The sequence below is a fragment of the Ailuropoda melanoleuca genome, chromosome 14 (genome assembly GCF_002007445.2).
Source record: "Ailuropoda melanoleuca isolate Jingjing chromosome 14, ASM200744v2, whole genome shotgun sequence".
In the NCBI taxonomy this organism is placed as follows: Eukaryota; Metazoa; Chordata; class Mammalia; order Carnivora; family Ursidae; genus Ailuropoda; species Ailuropoda melanoleuca.
In genome coordinates this window covers 8723363-8751294 of record NC_048231.1, presented here as the reverse complement: position 1 = coordinate 8751294, position 27932 = coordinate 8723363, and the positions used below count along the sequence as shown (strand labels likewise).

The following is a 27932-nucleotide window of genomic DNA, read 5'->3' as shown; positions in this document are numbered from 1 at the left end:
ACAAATTCGTATAATTGACATCTATAAACTACTTCATCCAATAATGGCAGGGTATATGTTCTTCTAAAGCTCATGTGAAACATTCACCAAGGTAAGCCACTTTCTGGGCCATAACAAACACCTTAACAAATTTAAAAGGATAGAAATTCTACAGTGTTTACTTTCAGACCACAATGGAATTAAACTAAAAATCAGTAACACAGAAATGACTGGAAAATCCCAGAGTATGTAGCTAATAAACAGCACACTTTTAAATAACACTGGGGTCAAAGAAGAAATATCAAGAGAAATTTTGAAATATTTTGAAGTGAATAAAAATGAAAGGGGATAGGGGAATTGGCAAAACAGGTGAAGGGGATTAAGAAGTACAAATTTCTAGTTATCAAATAAATAAGATAAAGAAATGAAATTAAAAAAATAGGGAGAGAGGAAGAAGGAGAGGGAGAGATAGAAGGAGAGAGAAACTTTGAAATGCAGAGAAAGCAGTGCTTAGAGGGAAATTTGTAGCATTGAATACAAATACTACTAAAAATAAAGATATTAAATCAATCATCTGAAATTCCACCTTAAGAAAACAGAAAAATAAAATAAAATAAAATTAATTCAAAGTAAGCAGAATAGAAATAACAATAATTACAGAAGAAATCAATGAAATGGAAAATTGGCAATCAATAGAGAAAATCCACAAAACCAAAACTAGTTCTTTGAAATGATAAATTGATAAGCCTGTAGCCAGGTTAAGTAAAAAAAGAGAATACACAAATTACTAATATTAGAAGTAAAAGAAAGGACATCACTACAATTCCTATGCACATTAAAAAGACGGGAATACTTTCAACAACTCCATACCCATAAATTTGATAACCTAGATGAAATGGACCATTATTTTAAAAATGCAGGGGCGCCTGGGTGGCACAGCGGTTAAGCATCTGCCTTCGGCTCAGGGCGTGATCCCGGCGTTATGGGATCGAGCCCCACATCAGGCTCCTCTGCTATGAGCCTGCTTCTTCCTCTCCCACTCCCCCTGCTTGTGTTCCCTCTCTCTCTGGCTGTCTCTATCTCTGTCAAATAAATAAATAAAATCTTTAAAAAAAAAAATTTTTAAAAATGCAATCTGCGAAAACTCACATAACACAAAAGAGACAATCTAGATAGGCTCATTAACTTCTAAGGAAACTGAATCAATAATTAATAATCTTCCAAACAGGAAGCACCAGGCTTGGATGTATTCAACAGTGAATTCTACCAAACATTTAAGGAAGAAATTACCCCAATTCTCTATAATCTCTTAAAGAAGATGCAGAGGAAATACTTCTAAACTCATTCTATGAGGCTGGTATTACCCTAATGCCAAACAAAGCAAAGACCCTGGAAGACAAAAAAAAAAAAAAAAAAAAAGAAAAGAAAAGAAAAGAAAACTACAACCAATGTCTGTAAAAATCCTCAACAAAATATTAGCATATTGAATCAAATAATGTGTAAAAAATTATACACCACAACCAACTAGGATTAATCCCGGGTATGCATGGCAGGTTCAACACTTCAAAATCAATTAATATAATTCATCACAGGCTAAAAAAGTCACATGATCATATCAATAGGTGCAGAACAATGATTTGACAAAATCCTACACCCATTTGTGATCAAAAATAGTGTGGACACGAGGGAAACGTCCTCAACTTGATAAAAAATATCCAGAAAAACCTACAGCTAATATATTACTTAATGGTGAGAAACTCTAAGCTTTCTTAGTAATGTCAAGTATAATATTCCCTCTCACCACTCCTTTTCAACACTGTACTGGAAATTTTAGCTAATGCAATAGGACAAGAAAAGGAAATAAAAGGTATACAAACTGGGAAAGAAGAAATAAAACTGCTTTTGTTTATAGATGTCATGGTCATCTATTTAAAAAATCCAAAAAAATCATCAATAAAAAACCTTCTGGAACTAATAAGTGATTATAGCAAGGTTGCAGAATACAAAGTTAATACACAAAAGCCAATCATTTTCCTATATACTGGCAATAAACAACTGAAACTTGAAGTTAAAACACAATACCAGTTACATTAGCAGCCCCAAAATAAAAAAACATATAATCTAAAAAAATCTGTATAATATCTATAAAGGGAAAACTATCAAACATTCAGTGAAATCAACAAAGAACTAAATAAAGTTCCTATCCCATATTCATGGATAAGAAGACTGAATATTGTCAGAATGTCAGTTCTTCCCAGCTTGATCTGCAATGGCAACCCGAATCAAAATTCCAGCAAATTATTTAATGGATATCTATAGACTGATCCTAAAGTTTCTATGGAGAGGCAAAGGATTCAAAATAGTCAACACAACACTGAAGCAGAATAAAGTTAGAGGACTTATGTTAACAGACTCTAATTCTTTCTATAAAGTTATGGTAATCAAATAGTGTGGTATTGGTTAAAGAACACAAATAAATGAATGGAACAGAATAGCGAGCCCAGAAAAGTAGACACACATAAATATAGTCAACTGATTTTTGACAAAGGAGAAGCAATACAACGGAGCAAAGACAGTCTTTTCAACAAATGGTACCAGAACAACTGGACATCTACACCCAAGAAAAGGAATCTAGATACAGACTTTACATCCTTCTCAAAAATTAACTCAAAATGGATCATAGAAAAAAATGGAAAGCATCTGTAGTCTCTCATTTCTTATGATGCTTGATTTTTGTGTTCTGTCACTTTTTTTTTTGTATGTGTATGACCTTCTAACTTCCTTAGAATTTTATCTGTGAGAAATCTCTGAGGTCTAATTTGAAGCAGAATCCCTTGAGAGATGATTTACTTCTGTCAATTGCTCACGACATTTTCAACCCAAAGCCACATTAAATTTTCCCTTATTTGATGCTTTTCATACTGCATAAGTAGTTCCAACATGAGCCATCAAGGGGTTATAATACAGAGGGGAGAACAGCTGGACTCAACTCCCTTCCAAAGCTAAGGAGATACCTGAAGGATCGTTCTTAAAAAATACACTAAATTGATCCTGTGCTCTGGATGTTATGATCTATAAGTGGACTAAAACTGCAGAGAATTGCCATGCTCTGTGCAAGGATCTGAAGATACTGTAAGGAAATTGAAACATGTTATTCAGGTTGTGTATTAAATGACTCCTGATGAATGGGTCTCAGCTATGATAAAACTCCGATGGGGCTTATAATATATAGCAAACTATACATGCTGTGTGGGAGGAGGGGAAAGGTGTCAGCTTCCCTGAGCAGAGGTGGTCATTCACCTCAAGTCTGTCTCACTTGTCTTTTGCAACTTGGTGCACTTCCTCTGATATTGAATTTAGAAGTTGTGCCTAAGTACTGTAGAATTGTCCCAAGAAAATGTACCTGTTGTATATGTTGTATTTCCTATCCTAAAGAATTTTTTAAAAAACTGTGGTAAAATACATACACTTAAAGTGCAGAGTTCACTGGCTTAACTACATTAAAGTTATTCTGCAACCATCATCACTGTCCATCTCCAGAACTTTTTTGTCATCTTACACTGATACTCTGTGCCCATTAATCAATAACTTCCTGTTCTACCCTTCCAGCCCCTTATAACCATGTTCTACTTTCTATGTATTTGGCTATTCTAGATACCTCACACTAAGTGAAATCAGTATTTGTCCTTTTGTGTCTAGCTTATTTCACTCAGCATGTCTCCAAGATTCATCCGCATTGTGTCATATATCAGCAGCTCATTCATTTTTAAGGCTAATATTCCATTGTATGTATATAACACATTTTGTTTATCTATTCATCTGTCAATGGACCTTAAGTTGCTTTCACCTTTTGGCTATTGTGCATAATGCTATGAACACTGGTGTACAAGTATCTGTTCAAGTCTCTGCTTTCAGTTGCTTTGGGTGTATAACCAGAAGTGGAATTACTGTACCATATGGTAATTCATTGTTTAATTTTTTTTGAAAAACTGCCATACTACTTTGAACAATGGCACCAGTAATGAAGGGTTCCAATTTTTCCACATCCTTACCCACACTTTTTATTTTGTTTGTTTGTTTATAATAGCTATCCTAGTGGCTGTGAGGTAGTATCTCACTGTGGCTTTGATTAACATATCTCCAATGATTAATGCTGTTGAACACCTTATCATGTGCTTATTGGCCACCTGTATATCTTCCCTGGAGAAATATCTATTCATTTTTAAATTGGGTTGTTTGTTTTTGTGTTGGAGTTTTTTATATATTCTGGATATTAAATCCTTATCAGATACATGATTTGCAAATGTTTCTCCCATTCTGCCATTTTACTTTGTTGATAGTGTCCTTGAAGGCACAAAGGTTTTAATACTGATAAAGTCCAAATAAGCCTCTTTTTTGTTGTTGTTGCCTTAATGTTGGTGTCATTCAAGAAAAGCACTGCCAAATCTAATGTCATGAAGCCTTTCCCGATGTTTTCTTCCATGAGTTTTACAATTTTAGTTTTTACATTTAGGCCTTTGATACATTTTGAGTTAATTTTAGTATATGGTATTTGGTAAGGGTCCAATTTCATTCTTTTGCCTGTAGATATCCAGTTCTCCCTTACTTGTTGAAGACTGTCTTTTCCTCATTGAATTGTCTTTGTGCCCCTCCCAAAAATCATTTGACCTTATATGCAAAAGTTTATTTCTGCCTCCCTATTCAACTCCATTGGCCTAAAAATCTGACCTAATGCTAGTACAACTTTTTGATTATTGTAACCTTGCAGTCAGTTTGATATCAGGGAGTGGAGTCAACCTGCTTTGTTGTTCTTTTTTAAGGTTGTTTTGTCTCTTTGGGGCACCTGGAGATTCCATATAAATTTTAGAATGGATTTTTCTATTTCTGCAAAAAGTTATGTTGCTATATTTTGATAGGGATTGAATTAAATTTGCAAATTGCTTTGGGTAGTACTGACATCTTAACAATATTAGGACTTCCAACCCATAAACGGGGTTTATGTCCATTCATTTAAATCTTCTTTAATTTCTGTCAGCAAAGTTTTATAGTTTTCAGTGTACAAGTCTCTCAGGTCCTTGATTAAGTTAATTACTAAGTATTTTATTCTTTTTGATGAGATTTTAAGGGGAATTGTTTTCAAAATTTCCTTTTTGCATTTTTCATTGTTAATGTATGGGAACACAACTAATTTTTGCATGTTTTTAAAAATTTTTTTAATGATTTTTTTATTATATTATGTTAGTCACCATACAGTACATCCCTGGTTTTTGATGTAAAGTTTGATGATTCATTAGTTGTGTATAACACCTAGTGCACCATGCAATACATGCCCTCCTTACTACCCATCACCAGTCTATCCCATTCCCCCACCACCCTCCCCTCTGAAGCCCTCAGTTTGTTTCTCAGAGTCCATAGTCTCTCATGCTTCATTCCCCCAAAATTTCCTTTTTGCAATTTTCATTGTTAATGTATGGGAACACAACTCATTTTTGCATGTTGATTATGTATCTTCAACTCTGCTGAGTGTGTGTATTGGTTCTAATAGTGTGTGTATGTGTGTGTGTGTGTGTGTGTGTGTGTAATTGTTAGGGTTTTCTACAAATAAGATCATGTCAAACAGAAATAAATTTACTTCTCCCTTCTCAATTTAGATACATTTTATTCCTTTTTCCTGCCTAATGTTTTAGCTACAACTTTTAATAGTATGTTTAACGATAATAGCAAAAGTGTGCATCCTGCTCTTCTTGCTTTGGAGCAAAAGTTTTGTCTCTCACCATTATGATGTTAGCTGTATGTTTTTAAATATAAGCCTTAATTATGTTAAGGTAGTTTCCTTCTATTCCCAATTTATTGAGTTTCATTAATATGAAAACATGCTGAATTTTGTCAAATGCTTTTTCTGTATATGGTATATCACACATGTGTAATATACTGTGGTGTGTTACATTGATTGCTTTTCATATGTTGAACCATCCTTGCATTCTAGGGATATATTCCACTTGGTCATGGTGCATAACCCTTTTATTATACTGCTGAATTTGTTTTGCTAGCATTTGTTGAAGATTTTTACATCAATGTTCATAAAGGATATTGGTCTGTAGTTTTCTTGAAGTTCTTTGTTGAGCTTTGGTATCAAGGCAATGCTGGTCTCATAGAATTAGTTAGGAAGTGTTCCCTTTTCTTCCATTTTTTGGAAAAGTCTGAGAAGGACTGGTGTCTGTTTTTCTTTAAAAGTGTGGTATAATTCTCCAGTAAAGTCATCTGTACAGCCATTTTATTTGTAGGTAGGTTTTTGATTACTGATTCACTCTCCTTACTAATTACAGATCTTTATGGTTTTTCTATTTTTTCTGATTCAATCTAAGTAGGTTTTGTGTTTGTAGGAATTTTTCCATTTCATCTAGAGTATCCAATTTATTGACATACAGTTGTTCACAGTACTCTCTTATAGTTCTTTTTATTTCTATACAATTGGCAGTAATGTCCCCATTTTTGTTTCTGAGTTTAGTAATTTGAGTCAGGTCTCTTTTTTTTCTTAGTCAATATAGCTAAAAATTTTCAGTTTTGTCGATCTTTGCAAAGAGTCAATATTTCGTTTAACTGATATTTTTGTTTATTGTTCCATTTTCTATTTTATTTATTTCTGCCTAATCTTTATTATTTTCTTCCTTCTGCTAGCTTTGGGTTTAATTTGTTCTTTGTCTGGTTCCTTAAATTTTAATGTTATGTTGTTGTTTCTGAGATCTTTCTCTCTTTCCTTTCTTTCTTTTCTTAAAAGATTTTACTTATTTATTTGTCAGAGAGAGAGAGAGAGCAAGCAAAAGCATGGGGAGTGACAGGCAGAGGGAGAAGCAGGCTCCGCACTGAGCAAGGAGCCCAACACAGGCCTTGATCCCAGAACCCTTGGATCATGACCTGAGCTTAAGGCAGCCACTTAACCAAATGAGCCACCCAGACACCCCATGAGATCTTTCTTTTTTTAATGTAAAAAAGAAGGATTTTCTTTTTTAAACCATTGACAGCTTTAACTTTTCCTGTTAGCATTGCTTTCTGAGAATTGCTTAGTTTTGGTACGTAACAGAGAGTGAGAAGGCAGTGAAATATTTTTTGAAGTGCTGAAAGAAAATAACTGCCAATCCAGAATTCTGTATCTAGTGAAAACATCCATCAGGAATGAAGGTAGAATGAAGATATTTTCAGATGCAGGAAAGCTACTAGAAGGTTTTGTCAGAACAGGACTCACTTAATCCAAAAAGGTTACTACTATTAACATCCTCATATATAGATGAGAACAAAAAAAAAAACAACCAAAAAAATGTTAAGTAGCTAGTAAGTAGTAGAGCCAGAATGGAACCCAAACAGTCTGGCTTCAGAGATGATGGTCTTAACTATTACTTGATACTATCTTGTAACTGACTTGCACAAAATAACTGGAGGATAATTCATCACAGAGATGAAAACCATTTGCTAAACAGCTTTAGTAATTTAAAAAAATTATTTTTACTTAATGCTGCTCTCTAAAGATAAAAATAGAAGGCAAGGCAACAACTTTGATATATTACTTTGAAAAAAAATTCTATAGAATTAGGATGAAACACTGATTTATCAACAGTAATCATAACAATAAACATTTTTTGAGTACTTACTATGTGCCAGGAGTTGTTTTGGGGTCTGAGGATATAAAAATGAATATGAGAAAGTTCCTGGTCTTAGGCATTTTACAGAAATTAGGTATTACAAATAAGTACAAAACTACAATATAGCATGTGCTATATATTAGAAACATGTACAAAGCCCAAAGTACATACAAGGTAAAAATGTTGTAGAAAGGAAGCATCAATATAATCATGGCTGTTTCAAAACAGTAATTTTTAAAAAGGCCCAGAAAATGTTCACAAAAAATGAATATTTAGGAAAATATTCCAATTTCTTATGCATAACTCACATGGACTACGATCTCCGTTTTAAATGCATAAACTCTCAGTTAAATCAGCAATGAACAGAAAAAAAAAAGCCAAAGAATCTGTTACCATGCTGTGTATTTATTTTAATTTTCAAAGCCTCCAGCATAAATATGATGGACTTATTCCAAAGCACTTAGAATCAACTCCTGCTGATTAATTTTCCATTCACTCAGCAGTCCAGTCCTCAGCAATTACGTAGATTCAGAAGGTAAAAGAGGAATTAAACCAGAAAAATCTTTCAATAAGACAAAAGTGCTATTTCTATACTGGATCAAGAAAGCTATGAAGAGTTACTTTAACACTGCAAAGAATAAGTTCTCCAGCTAAACTGTGGGATCCTTAAGGTGAGGACCATGGCTTAATTATCTTTCTATCCTTAGTATCCCTGATGGTTAATATAGGGCCTAGCAAATAGAGTATTATTATGTTTGCTGAATTAGATTTTTATTACAAAGGAATTAACAAGAAATGAAGTTCAATTTTTTCTTGACTATACCCTTGTATGCCAAGAAAGAGTTCTTGTATGTTCAAAGGTCACTACTTAATTCCACAGAGAAAAGGGATCAAATGTGACCCCTGACCTCAGAAGTCTAGGTAATTTAAGTATGGTTAAAAAAGAGAACAGCGTAAGGGTGCCTGGGTGGAGCAGTCAATTAAGGGTCTCACTCTCACTTTTGGCTCAGGTCTGATCTCAAGGTCATGAGATTGAGCCCTGCGCTGGGCTCTGTGCTCAGCATGGAGTCTACTCTAGTTTCCTTCTCCTTCTTCCTCTGCCCTTCCCCCCGTACGCTCTCTCTAAAATAAATAAATAAATAAATCTTAAAAAAAAAGAATAGCATAAAAGAATCAATGTAAGTTCCTTAAAGATCAGCATGGACTTTTAAATTTAAAATTTCTACATGCTGTTGTAACTCTATTTTGCTCTTACTTAAATTAAATGTTATAATATAGTACCTGTGACAGCAAAAAGAATATAGTAACTAATGACCAATTCACATTTCCCTGTAGTTGTGCTTCAGGTGTCTGCTATTAATGGGATATAAACCCTGTCTAAATAACAGAGGGAATTTTGGTTCATACACCATGTGTTATGTAGATGTACTTACTTTTGTATTCATATTGCACACAGGATGAATAAATGGCTATACATAATGATTATGAAACCATGCAATTATAAAGCTGCTGTGTATTTTTAGATCGCTCTGAGATCAACTGCCTATTAATCAGTGGTCAATAAATCAACAGATTTTCACTAAGTTGATACTTCTGTCTTTAATTTAAATGATGTATGTTGAGAGGGCCTGGCGCATGAGCGCTCAAGAAATGGCAGCTCAGGAGGGAGTTAAGATGGCGGAGGAGTAGGGGACCCCTTTTTCAGCCGGTCCCCTGAGTCAAGCTGGACAGGTACCAGACCAGCCTGAACATCCACGGAATCAGCCTGAGATGCAGGAAGATACATCTGGATCTCTACAAATGAACATCTCCAGTACTGAGTATTGAGATACGAAGTGGGGAGCCGTGAAACCCCGCACAGATATCGGAAGATAAACAGAAGGGGGAGGGAGCCGCCGAATTTGGGCCCGGGAAGTGGTAGCCACCTGCACGGGGGAGCGGACGGACTCGCGGACTGGCACCCGTGAGAGAGCAGACTGAGAACGTGAGCCGGAGAACACGCGACCGGACTGAAAACCGGAACTCCGGTGTGCTCACTGGAACCAGACTGAGACCGGGAGCTCCAGAGCACGTGGGGGCGGCTGGCGGTGTTAGAAACACAAAGGACAGAGACACGCTGGCCCTGGAAGTGAGGGCTGGGACGCCGGGTGTGGGGCGCACATCCCGGGACGCTGCAGGGTTGAGCAGCACCAACAGAAACAGAGTTAAAGTGGCCAGAACATCAGTGGAGAATGGTCCACGATCCCTCTGTTCTGACATAGAGGCTGAGATTCGGCTACTGCTGCTCTGACTCTCAGAAGAGGCACAGCAAACCACCAGGGAAAGCCGCCAGAGAACAAAAGCCTGGAAATACCGGCTCACAGTGTGCCCATGCCCATCCCCCCTCGCAGGGAACACAGAGACTCTACCCAAACAGGGTTGCCTGAATATCGGCGTGGCAGGCTGAAAAATCAAGAAGGCCACATCCCTAATATCCCTATAAAACAAGGGTGCACGGCCTCGGTCCCGGGCAGTAATTTGGGCTCTGGACAACCCCACAACCTCTCCTCAACAGAATGACGAGAAGGAGAAGTCCCCCCCCAGCAAAGAAAAGACAATGAGTCTGTGGCCTCTGCCACAGAACTAATGGATATGGATATAACCAAATTATCAGAAATGGAATTCAGAGTAACAACGGTCAAGATGATGTGTAGACTTGAAAAAAGTATTACCGAAAATGTTAATGAGAATATAGAATCTCAAAGGGTGGAAATGAGAGCGAATCTGGCAGAACTTAAAAATTCTATGAGCCAAATGCAGTCAAAACTAGAGGCTCTGACGGCCAGGGTGAATGAGGCAGAAAAACAAATCGGCGAATTGGAAGATGGGTTAGTAGAAGAAAAAGCTAAAATAGAATCTGGACTCAAAAAAATCCATGCACAGGAATGTAGGTTACGTGAGATTACTGACTCAACGAAACATTCCAATATCAGAATCATCGGCATCCCCGAGGGGGTGGAGAAAAACAGAGGTCCAGAAGAGATATTTGAACAAATTGTAGCTGAAAACTTCCCTAATCTAGCAAGGGAAACAAACATTCGTGTCCAAGAGAGGACCCCTCCCAAGTTCAACCACAACAAACCTACGCCATGTCACGTCATGGTGCAATTTGCAAATATTAGATCCAAGGATACAGTATTGAAAACAGCCAGGGCAAAGAAATTTCTCACGTACCAAGGCAAAGTTATCAGAATTACGTCAGACCTGTCTACACAGACCTGGAATGAGAGAAAGGGTTGGAGGGGCATTTTTAAAGCTGTTTCAGAGACAAACATGAAGCCAAGGATCTTTTATCCAGCAAGGCTGTCATTCAGAATTGATGGAGAGATAAAGACCTTCCAGAATCGCCAATCATTAACCAATTTCGTAACCACGAAACCAGCCCTACAGGAGATATTAAGGGGGGTTCTATAAAGGTAAAAAGGCCCCAAGAGTGATACAGAACAGAAAGTCACAATTGATAGAAACAAAGACTTTACTGGCAACCTGGCATCATTAAAATCCTATCTCTCAATATTCAGTCTCAATGTAAATGGCCTAAATGCTCCCATAAAACGCCACAGGGTTGCAGATTAGATAAAAAGACATGACCCGTCCATTTGCTGTCTACAAGAGACTCATTTTGAACCCAAAGATGCATTCAGACTTAGAGTAAGGGGATGGAGTACCATCTTCCACGCAAATGGACCTCAAAAGAAAGCTGGAGTAGCAATTCTCATATCAGATAGACTGGATTTTAAACTAGAGGCCATAGAGAGAGATACAGAAGGGCACTATATTATTCTTAAAGGAAGTATTCAACAAGTGGATATGACAATTATTAATATATATGCCCCCAACAGGGGAGCAGCAAGATACACAAGCCAACTCTTAACCAAAATAAAGAGACATATAGATAAGAACACAGTAATAGTAGGGGACCTCAACACCCCACTATCAGAAATAGACAGAACACCCTGGCAAAAACTAAGCAAAGAATCAAANGCCACAGGGTTGCAGATTGGATAAAAAGACATGACCCATCCATTTGCTGTCTACAAGAGACTCATTTTGAACCTAAAGATACATGCAGACTGAAAGTAAAGGGATGGAATACCATCTTTCACGCCAATGGGCTTCAAAAGAACGCTAGGGTAGCAATTCTCATATCAGACAGACTGGATTTTAAACTAAAGACTATAGTTAGAGACACAGAAGGGCACTATATTATTCTTAAAGGATGTATCCAACAAGTGGATATGACAATTATAAATATATATGCCCCCAACAGGGGAGCAGCAAGATACACAAGCCAACTCTTAACCAGAATAAAGAGACATATAGATAAAAATAAGTTAATAGTAGGGGACCTCAACACTCCACTATCAGAAATAGAACACCCATGCAAAAAATCGAAAAAGAAACAAGGCCTTTGAATGCCATACACGACGAGTTGGACCTCATAGATATATATAGAACACAACATCCCAGAACCAAAGAATACTCATTCTATTCTACTGCCCATGGAACATTCTCAAGAGTAGACCATCTTCTGGGACACAAAACAGGTCTCAACTGATACCAAAAGACAAATTATTCCCTGCATAATCTCAGACCATAAANACAAAACAGGTCTCAGCCAATACCAAAAGATTGAAATTATCCCCTGCATATTCTCAGACCACAACGCTCTGAAATTGGAACTCAACCACAAGGAAAAACCTGGAAGAAACTCAAACACTTGGAGGCTAAGAACCATCCTGCTCAGAAATGATTTGATAAACCAGGAAATCAAAAATCAATTTAAACAATTTATGGAGACCAACGAGAATGAATACACAACGGTCCAAAACCTATGGGATACTGTAAAGGCAGTCCTAAGGGGGAAATACATAGCCATCCAAGCCTCACTCAAAAGAATAAAAAATCGAAAATGCAGTTTTCTCACCTCAAAAAGCTGGAACAACAACAGAGGGACAGAGGACAGGCCTAACCCACTGACAAGGAAGGAGTTGACCAAGATTAGAGCAGAAATCAATGAATTAGAGACCAGAACCACAGTAGAGCAGATCAACAGGACTAGAAGCTGGTTCTTTGAGAGAATCCATAAAATTGATAGACCACTGGCAAAACTTGTCCAAAAACAAAGAGAAAGGACTGAGATTATTAAAATTATGACTGAAAAGGGAGAGGTCACGACCAGCACCATTGAAATTGCAAGGATTATTAGAAACTTTTNATTAGAAACTTTTATCAACAGCTTTATGCCAATAAATTAAGCAATCTGGAAGAGATGGAGGCCTTTCTGGAAACCATNTGGAAGAGATGGAGGCCTTCCTGGAAACCTATAAACTACCAAGACTGAAACAGGAAGAAATAGATTTCTTAAATAGGCCAATTAACTATGAAGAAATTGAGTCAGTGATAAACAACCTTCCAAATAATAAAACTCCAGGCCCAGACGGTTTTCCTGGGGAATTCTACCAAACATTCAAAGAAGAAAGAATACCTATTCTCCTAAAGCTATTTCAAAAAATAGAAACAGAAGGAAAGCTTCCAAACTCATTCTATGAGGCTAATATTACCTTGATCCCCAAACCAGGCAAAGACCCCCTCAAAAAGGAGAATTACAGACCGATTTCTCTAATGAATATGGATGCCAAAATCCTCAACAAGATCCTTGCTAATAGAATCCAACAGTACATTAAAAGGATTATCCATCATGACCAAGTGGGATTCATACCTGGGATGCAAGCATGGTTCAACACTCGCAAATCAATCAATGTGATACATCATATCAACAAGAAAAGACTCAAGAACCATATGATCCTCTCAATTGATGCAGAAAAAGCATTTGACAAAATACAGCATCCTTTCCTGATTAAAACCCTTCAGAGTGTAGGAATAGAGGGTACATTTCTCAATCTCATAAAAGCCATCTATGAAAAGCCTACAGCAAATATCATTCTCAATGGGGAAAAGCTGGAAGCCTTTCTCTTAAGATCAGGAACACGGCAAGGATGCCCACTCCTGCCACTATTATTCAACATAGTACTAGAAGTCCTTGCAACAGCAATCAGAAGACAAAAAGGGATCAAAGGTATCCAAATCGGCAAAGAAGAAGTCAAACTGTCTCTCTTTGCAGATGACATGATACTCTATATGGAAAACCCAAAGGAATCCACTCCCAAACTATTAGAAGTTATAGAACAATTCAGTAAGGTGGCAGGATACAAAATCAATGCCCAGAAATCAGTTGCATTTCTATACACGAATAACGAGACTGAAGAAAGAGAAATTAGGGAATCCATCCCATTTACAATAACACCAAAAACCATGCGTTACCTTGGAATTAACTTAACCAGAGACGTAAAGGACCTATATCCTAGAAACTATAGATCACTTTTGAAAGATATTGAGGAAGACATAAAAAGATGGAAAAATATTCCATGCTCATGGACTGGAAGAATTAACATAGTTAAAATGTCCATGCTACCCAGATCAATCTACCCTTTCAATGCTATCCCGATCAAAATACCGAGGACATTTTTCAAAGAACTGGAACAAATAGTCCTTAAATTTGTATGGAACCAGAAAAGGCCCCGAATCTCCAAGGAACTGTTGAAAAGGAAAAACAAAGCTGGGGGCATCACAATGCCGGATTTCGAGCTGTACTACAAAGCTGTGATCACAAAGACAGCATGGTACTGGCACAAAAACAGACACATCGACCAATGGAACAGAATAGAGAACCCAGAAATGGACCCTCGGCTCTTTGGGCAACTAATCTTTGATAAAGCAGGAAAAAACATCCGGTGGAAAAAAGACAGTCTCTTCAATAAATGGTGCTGGGAAAATTGGACAGCTACATGCAAAAGAATGAAACTTCACCACTCTCTCACACCATACACAAAAACAAACTCCAAATGGATGAAAGACCTCGATGTGAGACAAGAATCCATCAAAATTCTAGAGGAGAACATAGGCAACAACTTCTATGACATCGGCCAGAGCAACCTTTTTCACGACACATCTCCAAAGGCAAGAGAAATAAAAGATAAAATGAACTTATGGGACTTTATCAGGATAAAGAGCTTCTGCACAGCCAAGGAAACAGTCAAAAAAACTAAGAGACAGCCCACGGAATGGGAGAATATATTTGCAAAGGACACCACAGATAAAGGACTGGTATCCAAGATCTACAAAGAACTTCTCAAACTCAATACACGAGAAACAAATAAACAAATCATAAAATGGGCAGAAGATATGAACAGACACTTTTCCAATGAAGACATACAAATGGCTAACAGACACATGAAAAAATGTTCAAAATCATTAGCCATCAGGGAAATTCAAATCAAAACCACACTGAGATACCACCTTACGCCAGTTAGAATGGCAAAGATAGACAAGGCAAGAAACAACAACTGTTGGAGAGGATGTGGAGAAAGGGGATCCCTCCTACATTGTTGGTGGGAATGCAAGTTGGTACTGACACTCTGGAAAGCAGTGTGGAGGTCCCTTAAAATGTTAAAAATTGAACTACCCTATGACCCAGCCATTGCACTACTGGGTGTTTACCCCAAAGATACAGACGTAGTGAAGAGAAGGGCCATATGCACCCCAATGTTCATAGCAGCATTGTCCACAATAGCTGAATCGTGGAAGGAACTGAGATGCCCTTCAACAGATGACTGGATTAAGAAGATGTGGTCCATATATACAATGGAATATTACTCAGCTATCAGAAAGAACGATTTCTCAACATTTGCAGCAACATGGACGAGACTGGAGGAGATAATGCTAAGTGAAATAAGTCAAGCAGAGAAAGACAATTATTATATGATTTCTCTCATCTATGGAACATAAGAACTAGGAAGTGGTAGGAGAAGAAAGGGATAAATAAAGGGGGGGGTAATCAGAAGGGGGAATGAAGCATGAGAGACTATGGACTCAGAAACAAACTGAGGGCTTCAGCGGGGAGGGGGGTGGGGGAATGGGATAGACTGGTGATGGGTGGTAAGGAGGGCACATATTGCATGGCGCACTGGGTGTTATACGCAACTGATGAATCATCGAACTTTGCACAGGAAAGCAGGTATGTACTGTATGGTGACTAACATAATATAATAAAAAAATATTAAAAAAAATAAATGATGTATGTTGTCCTCATTAAAGGAGATTTTAATCTAAGAGTTACTAAAACAATAACATCACACAAGAATAGATGTCAACATCTATGTCAACAAAGGCATAGTTTTAAATATACTAACTTAATATACTACTAATATACTATTAATTCAGCTTCTTTTTATGACCACCCATGAATATGCCTATTTACATATCCTAACATATGAGAATAACTTTTTGGAAAAAAACCTCCACTGTTTTATTAAATTACCATTTGATGACAATTAATGAATATTAATTGATGATTACAAATAATCACATACAAAAATAATTTAAATCTTAATAAACTGGACTCTCCTCTGGGTTAGGATTGACACCTTTTAGCAAAGTATAATATTTTCTAAAAGTTTAAACACAATGTAAAAAAAAAATTGAAGGAAAATGGTGAAGATTTAACTAGACCGGATACTAAGACTCTTAACTCTGAGGAAAAAAAGGGAGCAAATTTAAGTGTTATTTACTGAAGTTTCTTATGTTTATCAGTCTATTGTAGTGATTAGTGGTATTGAATTAATTTTCTTTGCAACATGTTAGTGACTTTCTTACCTAGAGAGCATGCCCAGAGGTGTAACATTAAGTGATCCCATCAGCATTGCCAGGGCCATCCCTGGCGCTTCCCGTTCTATTACTTCTTTTGTGGCCTGTAATTAAAGATTAAATAGCAGACTGAGTGAAATTAGCCAAAAAGAAGGAAGGCAGAGTAGTGAAATTAACTTAAAAATAATTATAAATCATGCTTTCTATAGACCACACTTTGTAGTTCCCCAAATATTGTTTTTAAAGTATCAAGACTCAGTTCTTTGGGACGAGTGAATAAAAGCTGAGAACCAGGACATCCAGGGAAATTTTATATATTAGCAGACTTTTCTCTTATCTCTTATACTCAGAGGTATTTGATAGAAGTCTCATCTGATAATCTAAATTTTAAGATGTAGCCTTAGATTGCTATAACAGCTCAATAGATTTTGATAGGGCAAGAAATCTGGGTACTTTTTGACTATTACACATGAAATAATTAATCCCTAAAACCTGAGATCATTTTTTATCTCTCCCAGCTCTATGATTTTATGACATAATTAAAACGAACTCAGGAAGTCACCACGTCAACTTTCTCATGTATTGGGTAGGAGAAAAACTCAATTTACCATCTTTATATTTTCAATACAAATTAACTATCTAATTATTTTAAAAAAGAATCAATGAAGTGGCAGGATTCCACTATACAACATAAGTTTTAAGATAGGGCGTTCTTAAGATAAGTGTGTAAGTTAAACCTGAAATAAGAGAATGAAGACAGGGAAATCTCATTTTCTAAAGGTCAATCAAAATAGGTATATATTTATATTGTGATGGTAAAGATATGTTTTAGGCTAAAAGTTATGAGTGGAATACATGATCAAATCCATCCCGAATCCTCTATTTCTATAGATGTTAACAGGTTACAATAATTGGGAGCAATATAGGAATAAAGCTTGCAAAATAAACTATTCCAGTAAATAAGAAGAAAGGCAAATGAAATAAAATGCTATGGAGGAATATAGAGAAAGGTTGATTTTTTAAGTATTTTATTAGAAGTAGAGGGATAATACTAAATAAGACTGTAGCTCTGGGCAAAATTTAGGTTAAGGACTTGGCAAAAAAAATGCATCAAGTATGTGTTAGATGCTGGTTGATGTTATAAACTTTTAAGATGCATATAAATTAGTTATTTAATACCATATAATTATATAGAATAAAGGATTACCAGAATTAATGTGATCTACTGGTCCACTGAATCCCAGCATAATGCAATATTTATCAATGGCAGAAATTTTAAAGAACTATTAACACTACCATTATGCTTTTCAATAAAACCTGCCTTAAAAATAGAGAATTTTTAAATTCTCTAAGAAATTCTTAAATTCCTAAGTTTGGGAATTAATTACTTTCATTTAAATATACAGCTAAAAGATGTCAAGCTAGCATTATTCAGAATCTATCTGTTGTTTTCCAAATTCAAACTACCTGGTATGATTTTGAGGTCTCCTGAGAGGAAACACTATTTCTATATTACCAACTGCTTTATTGATGTTTACGTCTTTTTCTTAGAGACTGTAAAATCTTAGAGTCTTAAAAATCGAGTATGTAGTATTATGGAGAACAATCTTAAAAGAATTCTTTCAATAGGGCTAATATTCAATTATCTGCTTGAAAAAGTCACATAAGCAATGTTCAACATTTAATGAATTTGGGATCACGTAAAGATGAAGTACTCCAAAGTATAGTAGCACACTTTATTTAAGGGAAAATGAAAAAAAAATATAAATAGCTGAGAAGAAGTCTTTCACTTAAACAGCTTAAACAGATACTTCAAATAACAACATTTATCCATCCATACAACAAATATTTATTAAGCATCTACTATGTACTAGGTATTATTCTAGGCATTGATATTACAATAGTGAATAAAACACACTTCTAAGAGTGTGTAAATTCAGTTTCACCTACTACATGAAAAACCTGATTGATGAATTACATATGAGAATTACCTACAAGACATGCAATTTACCAATTTCTATAGATTCTCTAAAATACACCACCGGATTTGGTTGGGCCACAGTGATCTACCTAGAATGCCTTTTCTCACTTTTCAAAGAATTGTTTTGCTGTATGTGAGTGGATCCGATGAAATGGCTCAGTGAAACTCTTATTTATATTAGGAAGTATTTGAGGCCATTGTACACCACATTTCTCTGTGATTCTCTTTAGGAGGAGCTATTGGAGAAACTTTCTCTTAAATGTCATATCTAGGAATGGGTACTCTGTGCCACCAGTTTTTTTTGTTGTTGTTTTTTTTTTTGTCTTTTTAAAAAAATTATAATGCTTGTGAATCAAGTAACCCTTGAAAACAGAGACAAATCTGTGGATAGCTTTTAGTACAGAACACAGCTTAATTTGATCTTATTTTTCCTTGCCTACATTTATCTTATTAAAAGTTCTGTTGTGTTTTATGTATTTGGGTAAACCATCCTAAATATTTTCCAGAGTATTAATGACTGTATGGATGATGGATGGATGGATGAAAAAATGTATTCTTTACACAGAAGTCTTCATCTTTTTCTAAACATAATTTAGGGAGGACAATTAATGATGAAGCCCTCTAGATAATTTGGGCCTATAGCCACAAATTTTCTTTATTTGAGAATATAAAAGGAAAAGATATACTGTGCTGATGCCACTAAAAGGCACTAGTGTCTACAGCGGTGAGTGCTGAAGTTGTCAGACTCTTTCTAGGACTAGATACAAATCAACCTCTTCAATAAGATTTCTAAATAATGCACAAAATAGTCTTTTTGACATCTATCAAATATAGATTTTCCATAAAATATCAGAACCCTTCTATTTCCTTTTTATTTTCTCTACCTCTAAAGCTGTTTGGTATAGCAGAAAGGTCACCCTCTGTGAAATCAAACAATGCCACCACATAGTTAAGCTTCATGAGAGCAACAGCTGGATGGGCTGCAGCACCTAGCACAGTGCCCAACATACAGTATATGTACTCAATAAATATTTGTTGAATAAAATGATGAATAAATGAACCAATACAGGTTTGAAACCCAGCTGTATCACTTAGCTTCTCTGTGAATTAGAACAAAATATTTAACCTCTTGGAGCTTCAGTGTACTTATGAATAAAATGGAGAAAATAATAAAACCTACCTAAATCTTATGAGAATTAAATCACCTAGCATAGAATAGGCATTCAATACATGTCAATTCTCTTTATGCCTCTTCTTTCCAATTCTCCTTATATCCTTGCAGTTTTGATTATACCAGTTAGAGAACAGGAACAATACAAAAATCCAGAAACCAAACCTAGAAAACAGTGGTTGAGAAGCAAAGATGAGGGGAAAGAGAACGGACAGCAAGAACCTGAATGTAAGGACACTGGCAAGTGGGGAACAGGGATCAGAATACTGAAATACTAGATCTAAGGGAACAAGCAACCAAATGAAGTGCTGAAATTGGAAGATGGACAGGAGGGTAAGAGCTAGGTAAAAACATCTATAAACCATAAATGAAAAGATACAACTAGAAGGCAAAGAGCAAGGGAATAAAACTCAATTTAGAATAAAATGGGAAAAAACTGTCTAAATTGTTAGAAAATAGAAACAGAAGAATGGTTTTAATAAGTACAGCTTTACCTGTGTCTGTTTATGAATAGATAACAAGCATTCATTATCAATAGGCTATTTATAATCAATGGCAAAAAAGAATGCTATCAAAAGTTTGAAACTTTTCTAAATTAGCTTAAAATTGTTTCCAACTTTCTTATACATTATTTATTTATCAAATATTTTTTTCCTTGAGCAAGAGCAGAAGTTTATATTCCTACTTCAGATATAACGTTTTCGGAACTACTAGAGTGCCAAATAATAAAGGTTTAATTGGATTTAGCCATTCTCTTTAAATAAAACATTTCATCTTTAACTTCTAAATACTTTTTAAACTATCAAAGTTGTTAAATACTTTCTAAACTATGAAACCTCCTATGGAAAATCACTTATTGTGATCTTTTTATCAGTGACACTTTCAAGATAACATTAAACTCAGAAAGTGCTTCAAAGACTGTTCAATTTGCAAAAAAAGCGTGTCATAAACAATGATTTTATAGCCCAGAGAACTTGTCAGTGAAATTCTGATCCATTTTAATTTCACAGGAAAAACAATCTTAAAAAATGTTATTGCCAACAGACAATGATGTTTAAATATGTACAGGGCACATATTAGCCACATGTAAATGTGCAGAAATTCCTTAGACTCATGGTGACTGTGAAAAACCACTTAGTATAGCACTTTATTTATTTTTCTAGACATATTTTTGTCAACAGAGCATAATCTATATATTAATATTTATATGCTTGTCACTTGACTATATAGATTTAATAAAATTTCCTCCTAACAATTATTGCAGTACCCTCTACTGATTAAATAATCTTAAATAACAAAGACTATCTTTGAAACGCCATCTAATAATGTTACTAATAATGTTATTAATAACATTACTCTATCAAGGTAGGATATGGTTAAAAAAGTGGTTCTCAACCTTGAGTATGCATCAGAATCTCCCACACGCCTTGTTAAACACTAATTGCTCGGTCCCACTCAGAGATTTTGATCACAAAGTCTGGTTGGGTCCTCAAAAATGTACATTTCTAACAAGTTTCCAGGTTCTGCTTGTGATGCTGATCAAAGGACCACACTTTGAAAAACACACTGCAGATGGAAGGAATGAGGCAGATTAATGATAATGTGTGCCACTTGATCTAATCTTCATGATTATCTTATATTCAACTTTGTAAAGTAGACTGAAATAAATGTGTGGAGTCCTTATCAGAGTAAATATAGACCTACTGAGGAGGTAAATTAGGTAAAAAATAGGCAGTTTAATGACAGCAAATTAAATTTTCCTTACTTTATTGATTAAAGGGCAAACACATTAATTTTGTTTTACACTTTAAAATAGAGTTATAATAAACTAACCACTCAGAGCCTGCCTCTGTAATTATCCTATGGTACAAAGAAGCTATCTTTAATGTATTTCTTTTCTCAGGACTACATATGATGGATAAAACTTGTACATGACGAACTCCTAGGGCTACTCAAGGAGCACCAGCTATAAATCTACTCCTTTCTTCTCTGATTTAAGAAACAGAGCAGAATGGAAGAGTCACATTATTCTACGGGCAGCCTTGAATTTATTTTAATTAATTAAAATATTCATTTGCATATTTTGTTAATTTTAAATTAGTTGCAAACACCTTTCAACCAATCATAACACATCAGTGTATCATAACATGTGACTACGTGGTCTGGTAAAGGCTACTGTTACACAGGAGAAGACGCAACCAGGGAATGAAGGTAGTTATCTCAGTTTTACTTGGAAGATATGATCTTATTTATGTATTTCTTGTCCTCAGAGTTTTTAGCCTTCTTAAATATTTACATTTTCTTCCATTCCTGGAAGAAGTAGAAAACTTTTCAAAATGGAGATACTCCCATTTTGTTTTTCAGTTAAAGTTACACAGTGTTTAAATAAGCTCTTGGTAAGATGAAAGATCAAAGGAGACAGTTTAATTGTACAGAGAAAACACACACCAAAAAAAGAGTAAAAATTTAAGTACTGCAGCAGTGTCATCTTCCATTCCATTCAATGAACATATACTTTGCAGAGACGCCAAGAGTCCCACAGCTGAAACTCAGTTCCCATTATGTGTCACAGAGTTAACAATCACCATGCTAAGTAAGGTTCTAATGTTTAAAGATAAGTATTTCTTGTACAGCATGGCCCCTAAAGCAAGCCAACCAATTCATATGGCTCAACAAAAGAATTTATTTATTTTTTAAAATTATTTTTTAAAAAATTTTTATTTATTAGAAAGAGAGCAAGAGAGAGAGAGCGCGTGAGAGAGAGCAAGAATGAGAGTGAGAAGGGGAGAGAGAGCAAGCGAGCAGGGGCAGAGGGAGAAGATAATCAAATTATCAAACAAAAAATCAAGGAACTCAGATAAGAAAATTATTTTTATAAGAGATTTTCATGAGAATACTTATTTTCATATCCCACTTATATAAATAGCTCTACTTTACATCTTATTGCAGGGAAAGTTGAAGGAATAGTGAGATTTCTATGGATTATTAGAATTTTTTATATCTGTAATATACATTTATTCATTTTTGGCATTATGTGAAAAATTAAAAAAATTATCAAGTTAATGTTTAGATAAAGGAGGAAAATAATGTGAAAAATAACTCACTGTGTAAAAAGAAAGTTGCAAAGTTAAAAGTGTTGGTTGCATATATCTTTTATTTTTATTTATTTATTTTTAATATTTTATTTATTTATTTGAGAGAGAGAGAGAGAATGCATGGGGGGGGGAGACGAGCAGGGAGCCTGATGTGGGGCTCAATCCCAGGACTCTGGGAGCATGACCTAAGCTGAAGGCAGGCAGGAGCTTTTAACCAACTGAGCCACCCAGGCCCTCCTACATATGTCTTTTAATCTATTTAGAAAAAAATGTTACTCATTCATGCTCCTCAAAAGCTGACATATAGATATAGGAAAATATCCTGTTTCTCAAATCTGAAGAATGGTGAAGTTGAAAGATGATACAATTTGAAATTATACTAAAAGGGGGCTCTCTGGTTAGTCTAGTGAGAACATAACCCAGTCTCTATTCCAGCTACTCTGGAGTTTGTTTTTTTAATGTAGTTGGTATACATTGAATTTCTACTTTGTTAATGATGACACATAATTACTTGGTATACCTAAAGCAATGCAAGTTTTTTTTTTAAGTTTTAATAATCATATAACATAACTAACTGTGCTTAAACATCTTAATCAAGAATAAAAGAAGCTCCTTCTTTAGGCCTGTATGTACTACTTGCAAATGGCTCACTGCCAACTGATTTTAGAAAGTCTAAAACTTTGCTCTTTTGCCCTAAGATGTGATAATTCTCACTGTGGCCTCTTTATATAGTACCTACATTAAGAACATGTAATTATCACGTTTAAAGTTCTCATTCTACAAAACTAGATTCTCACCAAAACAGGCACATGTGATAAAGTGAGAGGAACAAGAAATAGGTGAAGTAAAGGAGTGGGATGGTGGAAGAACTGCTGAGAAGAGAGAAAAAAGCAAAAAACAGCTCCTTTCTATTTTAATTATCATTATAAAGTGTTGTCATCTCATGCCACCCCCAGTTTTAAAATTAGAAGCCAATTGGGAAAGAAGAAAATGAATAAGTCCTTCCTAAAAAGAAAGAAATCCAATATTTCTGTTGTTTTGAGATAAACTTAACTAAGCAGGAGTTCCATTAGTAAAGATGAGTGAAAAATGTATACACTTAAGTATTTGGAGCCTATGGCATGCTGCAGCTTGAATGAAACAAGTTCCTCTATAGTTCTGCTCATCTAAAGACTGATATAAAGCTACTAATGTCTCAGTTTATGATCAGGCTTTTTATTTATCATCTATAATGTAATAGTCATTCATTGTTCACATATTAAATGAATAACAGTTTATGTTTTTATGCCTCTGGAAATTTATCTATCTCTCAGTTTTCCATTTGTAAAAAGGGGTAATGATATTTGATACTCTTCTTATAAACTAAAATGTTAACACTATAAAACATTTTTAGCTAACTGAAAGGATGTCACAATATAATGCTAGTATAATAACATACACTACATTAAATTTATAACGCTCTGACAAAGGCTCTTATTTCTCTTATTTACTACACTGGAGAGCTAAACATGAGTAGTATTTCTTAACTACATAATTCAATAATTATTAAGTTTTTATTTATGGTGCTTTTAAAAAAATACCTACTGATATTTTCTATTTCAATAGTTAACATAATCCTGTATTACATAATACAGAGATTTATTATTTCTCTTTTCATAAATTCTCTGACTAATCCAATGCCACTGAGTAAATCAATAGAAAACCCCAGAAAGGAACTCAGACCTACAGATTCCAATTCTGAACTTAATCCATTAATCTATTACTGTATGTTTTCAGTTTGTAAGACATTGCACCCTATTCAGACACAGGAATGATTTTTTTTCCTTTACTTAAATACAATAAAACATATAAAATAATTAGTATCATTCCTAATACACATCAAATACTTAACAAATGTTGGGTACTATTATTTATACTAAAACACAAATCTAAAGTCACCTATGTTGTATAAATTGTTATAGCCAAAGCAATTGTGAAAACTGACTAGTTCTATCAGAAAGAGTGCAGAATAGAAGCTATGAGAGGAGTATGTCTGTTTTTGAATGTGTATGAATTACCAAGATGTCTGAAGAATGCAAAATGCCAGCAACAATCTTGAAAACCTAATGAAGAATTATCAAGAGCAGCAGTTTTGAAGACACTGATTACCAGGAAGATAGCCTTGGACATTACCATACCTCTGAAGGAGACCGGGAAAAGAATGTGAGAAGATAGAAAATACCTTTGAAGGAAAAAAAGCTAATAGCACCTCTTGATTTATGCTTTTGCCTAAGTCCAATAGAAAACAGCAAGGTGTGGGAGCCTGGGTGTCGCAGTCAGCTAAGTGCCTGGCTCTTGATTTTGGTTCAGGATGTGATCTCAGGGTTGTGGGATCAAGCCCCACATCAGGCTCTGTGCTTAGTGCGTTGCCTGCTTGTTCCTCTCCGTCTGCTCCCTGCCCCATTCTCTCTCAAAGAAAGAAAGAAAGAAAAAAAAGAAAGAAAGAAAGAAAGAAAGAAAGAAAGAAAGAAAGAAAAGACTTAGAAAGAAAACAGCAATGCAATTATGTACCTAAGCAAAGATGAAAAAATGTGTCCATAACTTCAAAATTAATGCTTAAATTTCCCTAACAAGCATACACTAAAAATTAAAGCTGCAAAAACAACAGCTGTCAGGGTGGGAATAAGACTCAGGATGGTAAAAAATAGGGTAACACAAAGAGGCAATGTTCCACTCAATTCAAGTTAATGCTCTGCTGCTCATATTAAACACAAGAGGTCTTAACATATTCATTGTCAATCAACTATTACTATACTTCATAGAAAAATTTACTTTTTAAGAGCATCCACACATAAAAGAATGGATTAAAAAATTCAATGAGTTACAACCTGGAAGAAATATAAAAGGAAGAAGACATTATTTATTTAAATAATATTGACATAAGTTAGATGAAGGAAAATCTTTACCTTTACTGTATTGGAAGAAAAATCTCTTAACAAGAAAACTTAAAAATAATCAGAGGCCTAATTTTTAAAAACTGTTCTAAAAAGAGGTGTAGCTATCCTTTGCCACNCTATGAGGTTCTTCCAAGGAATCATAATTTTTATAGACTTTTGTACACACACACACACACACACACACACACTTTTTTGGTGTGGAATTTGGGTTAGTATCTCCAAATCAGGATCTGTAATTTAAGGTTTGAGGATAGCAGAGTGTTTCAGGACATCCATACTATGTATTTATAATAAGGTAGTTTGCTATCCAAATGAAGCCGTAAAGACTGAGATTTAAGAAAAGTCAAAATTAAGTCCATAACTGAAGAAAAAAATTACACTTCATAAAATGAGGAAAATGCACACATGTTCTAGGACTGGGATGAATTCTTCAAGTAGGGCTATAGGAAACTGAACAGTTGACTTTATTAGGGCAGATGGTAGGAGTGGGAGGAAGTTGGTTGCATCTACTGGCATTAAACAAATCCCATCATCTAGTCAGAATGGGTAGAAGTGATTATTCTTACTAACATACACACAACACACATACCAACATACACACACAGTCATGAGGGTGTTCATTTATAGCCCTTCCTCTTTCAATGCTACTTTGATGCCCATTTTAGCCCAATGATAGGCTCCAGAAATTGTACCCCTAAGTGTGGCTTAGGCTATGCAAGAGCCAAACTAAATTCACAAGAATCAACCAACAAAGGATATATATAAAAAAAAAAAATCAGTTTTTTTTAAATTCAGGTTTTTAAACAAACCTGAAAAATTTGGTAACCAAGCAATATTATTTTATATTAAGATAATTACGAACAGGTTAACTCGGGTCCTCTTTTCACATAAAAAATTAAGTATCCAAGAGCACAGGATACCCAATACAGGAACATTAAGTGGGGCAGATGGAAATGCCTTTTGCTCAAAACTGCAATAGGAAGGGCAGACTTCTATACCTAACAGAATTTGCCTCTAGGGAAAGGACAGAAAACAAAGAAATAGGTGGAGATGTGCTGAATGGCAAGACTAGATTCCGTCATGCCCTAGTTTTCAAGTTTGCTTTTTTTTTTTCCTTAATGCAAGTTGCCCAGAAGCTATGAGACATTTTGTAATTTTCTCTGAATAATTTTCAGATACCACAGTTTCATCAAATTCTCTATCTTTTTAAAGCTTTTTATATTACAAAATGATGGGTCAGTGTAAGGAATATTTTCCTTAATCTTCCTGACCTCTCTCTGACAAGAAGATATCAAAGAGAAACATTAGTTGTTTAAACTCGGAAGGAATCCGAAAAAAAGAATAAAATTATGACATATATTCATTTCCAGCACCTCAAAATAAATCTGGCCTAAATCAAATAGGGCAAATGTAGGTCTACTCTTAGAACTAGTTAGAAAAATGGAGATTAAATCTGAGTTGTTCTTGTGTCATTGAGAGAGGTAGGTCAGGAAGCTAAATAAGTAATAATTAGTAGAAATCAAAACATTAGTCTGTGAAAAGCGATTAAGATTATTAAAGCAGGGGACAAATGATCAGGGTCATTATCATAACTGAAAAGCAATCTCAGAATTACTTGAGTGTTACCTCAGAGCAATATAAGACACTATAATGTTTTGAGTCTAATATGACATATTCAGGCATAAATCTTTAAAGATAAAAGGATACTGCTTTTGGTTAAACTACAGATAACTATAACCTAAGAGTCCAAAATGAGTGAGTTCAATCCTGGCATTTTTTTTCAAGATTTTATTTAAATTTGAGTTAGTTCACATACAGTGTAGTATTAGTTTTAGGGGTAGAATTTGGTGATTTGTCAGTTAACATCCAGTGTTCATTACATCAAGTGCCCTCCTTAATGCCCATTACCCAAATGCCCTAGCCCCACACCCAACTCCCCTCCAGCAGCCTTCAATTTGTTCCCTATATTTAAGTCTCTTCACCTCCCCTCCAGCAACCCTCAGTTTGTTCCCTATATTTAAGAGTCTCTTATGCTTTGCCTCCCTCTCTGTCCTTATTTTTCCTTCCCTTTCCCTATGTTCATCTGTTTTGTTTCTCAAATTCTACATATGAATGAAATCATATGGTATCTGTCTTTGTCTTATTTCACTTAGCATAATACACTCTAGTTCCTCCCACATCATTGCAAATGGCAAAATTTCATTGTTTTTGATGGCTGAGTAATATTCCATTATATAGATACACCATATCTTCTTTATCCATTCATCAGTTAATGGACATTTGCGTTCTTTCCACGTTTTGGCTATTGTTTTCAATCCTGGCATATTACGATCATCCTACAGATTGGTTTCAAGATTTTTCAGAGTTTTTCAGTTAAGTGGAATAGTA

At 35.2% G+C, this 27932-nt stretch overlaps 1 protein-coding gene across 14 annotated transcripts in view; it reads right to left on the bottom strand.

Moving 5' to 3' along the window:
- GPHN (gephyrin) overlaps positions 1 to 27932 on the bottom strand; it is a 609565-nt gene that overhangs the window by 272192 nt on the left and 309441 nt on the right. For all 14 annotated transcript variants that reach the window (XR_004620093.1, XM_034642048.1, XM_034642043.1 and 11 more), the window contains one exon: positions 16371 to 16465. Coding sequence is in view for 13 of the 14 variants with exons in the window: in XM_034642048.1 (XP_034497939.1) it covers positions 16371 to 16465 (95 nt within the window). In the remaining variant the exon portion in view is untranslated. The remainder of the gene's footprint in view (positions 1 to 16370; positions 16466 to 27932) is intronic.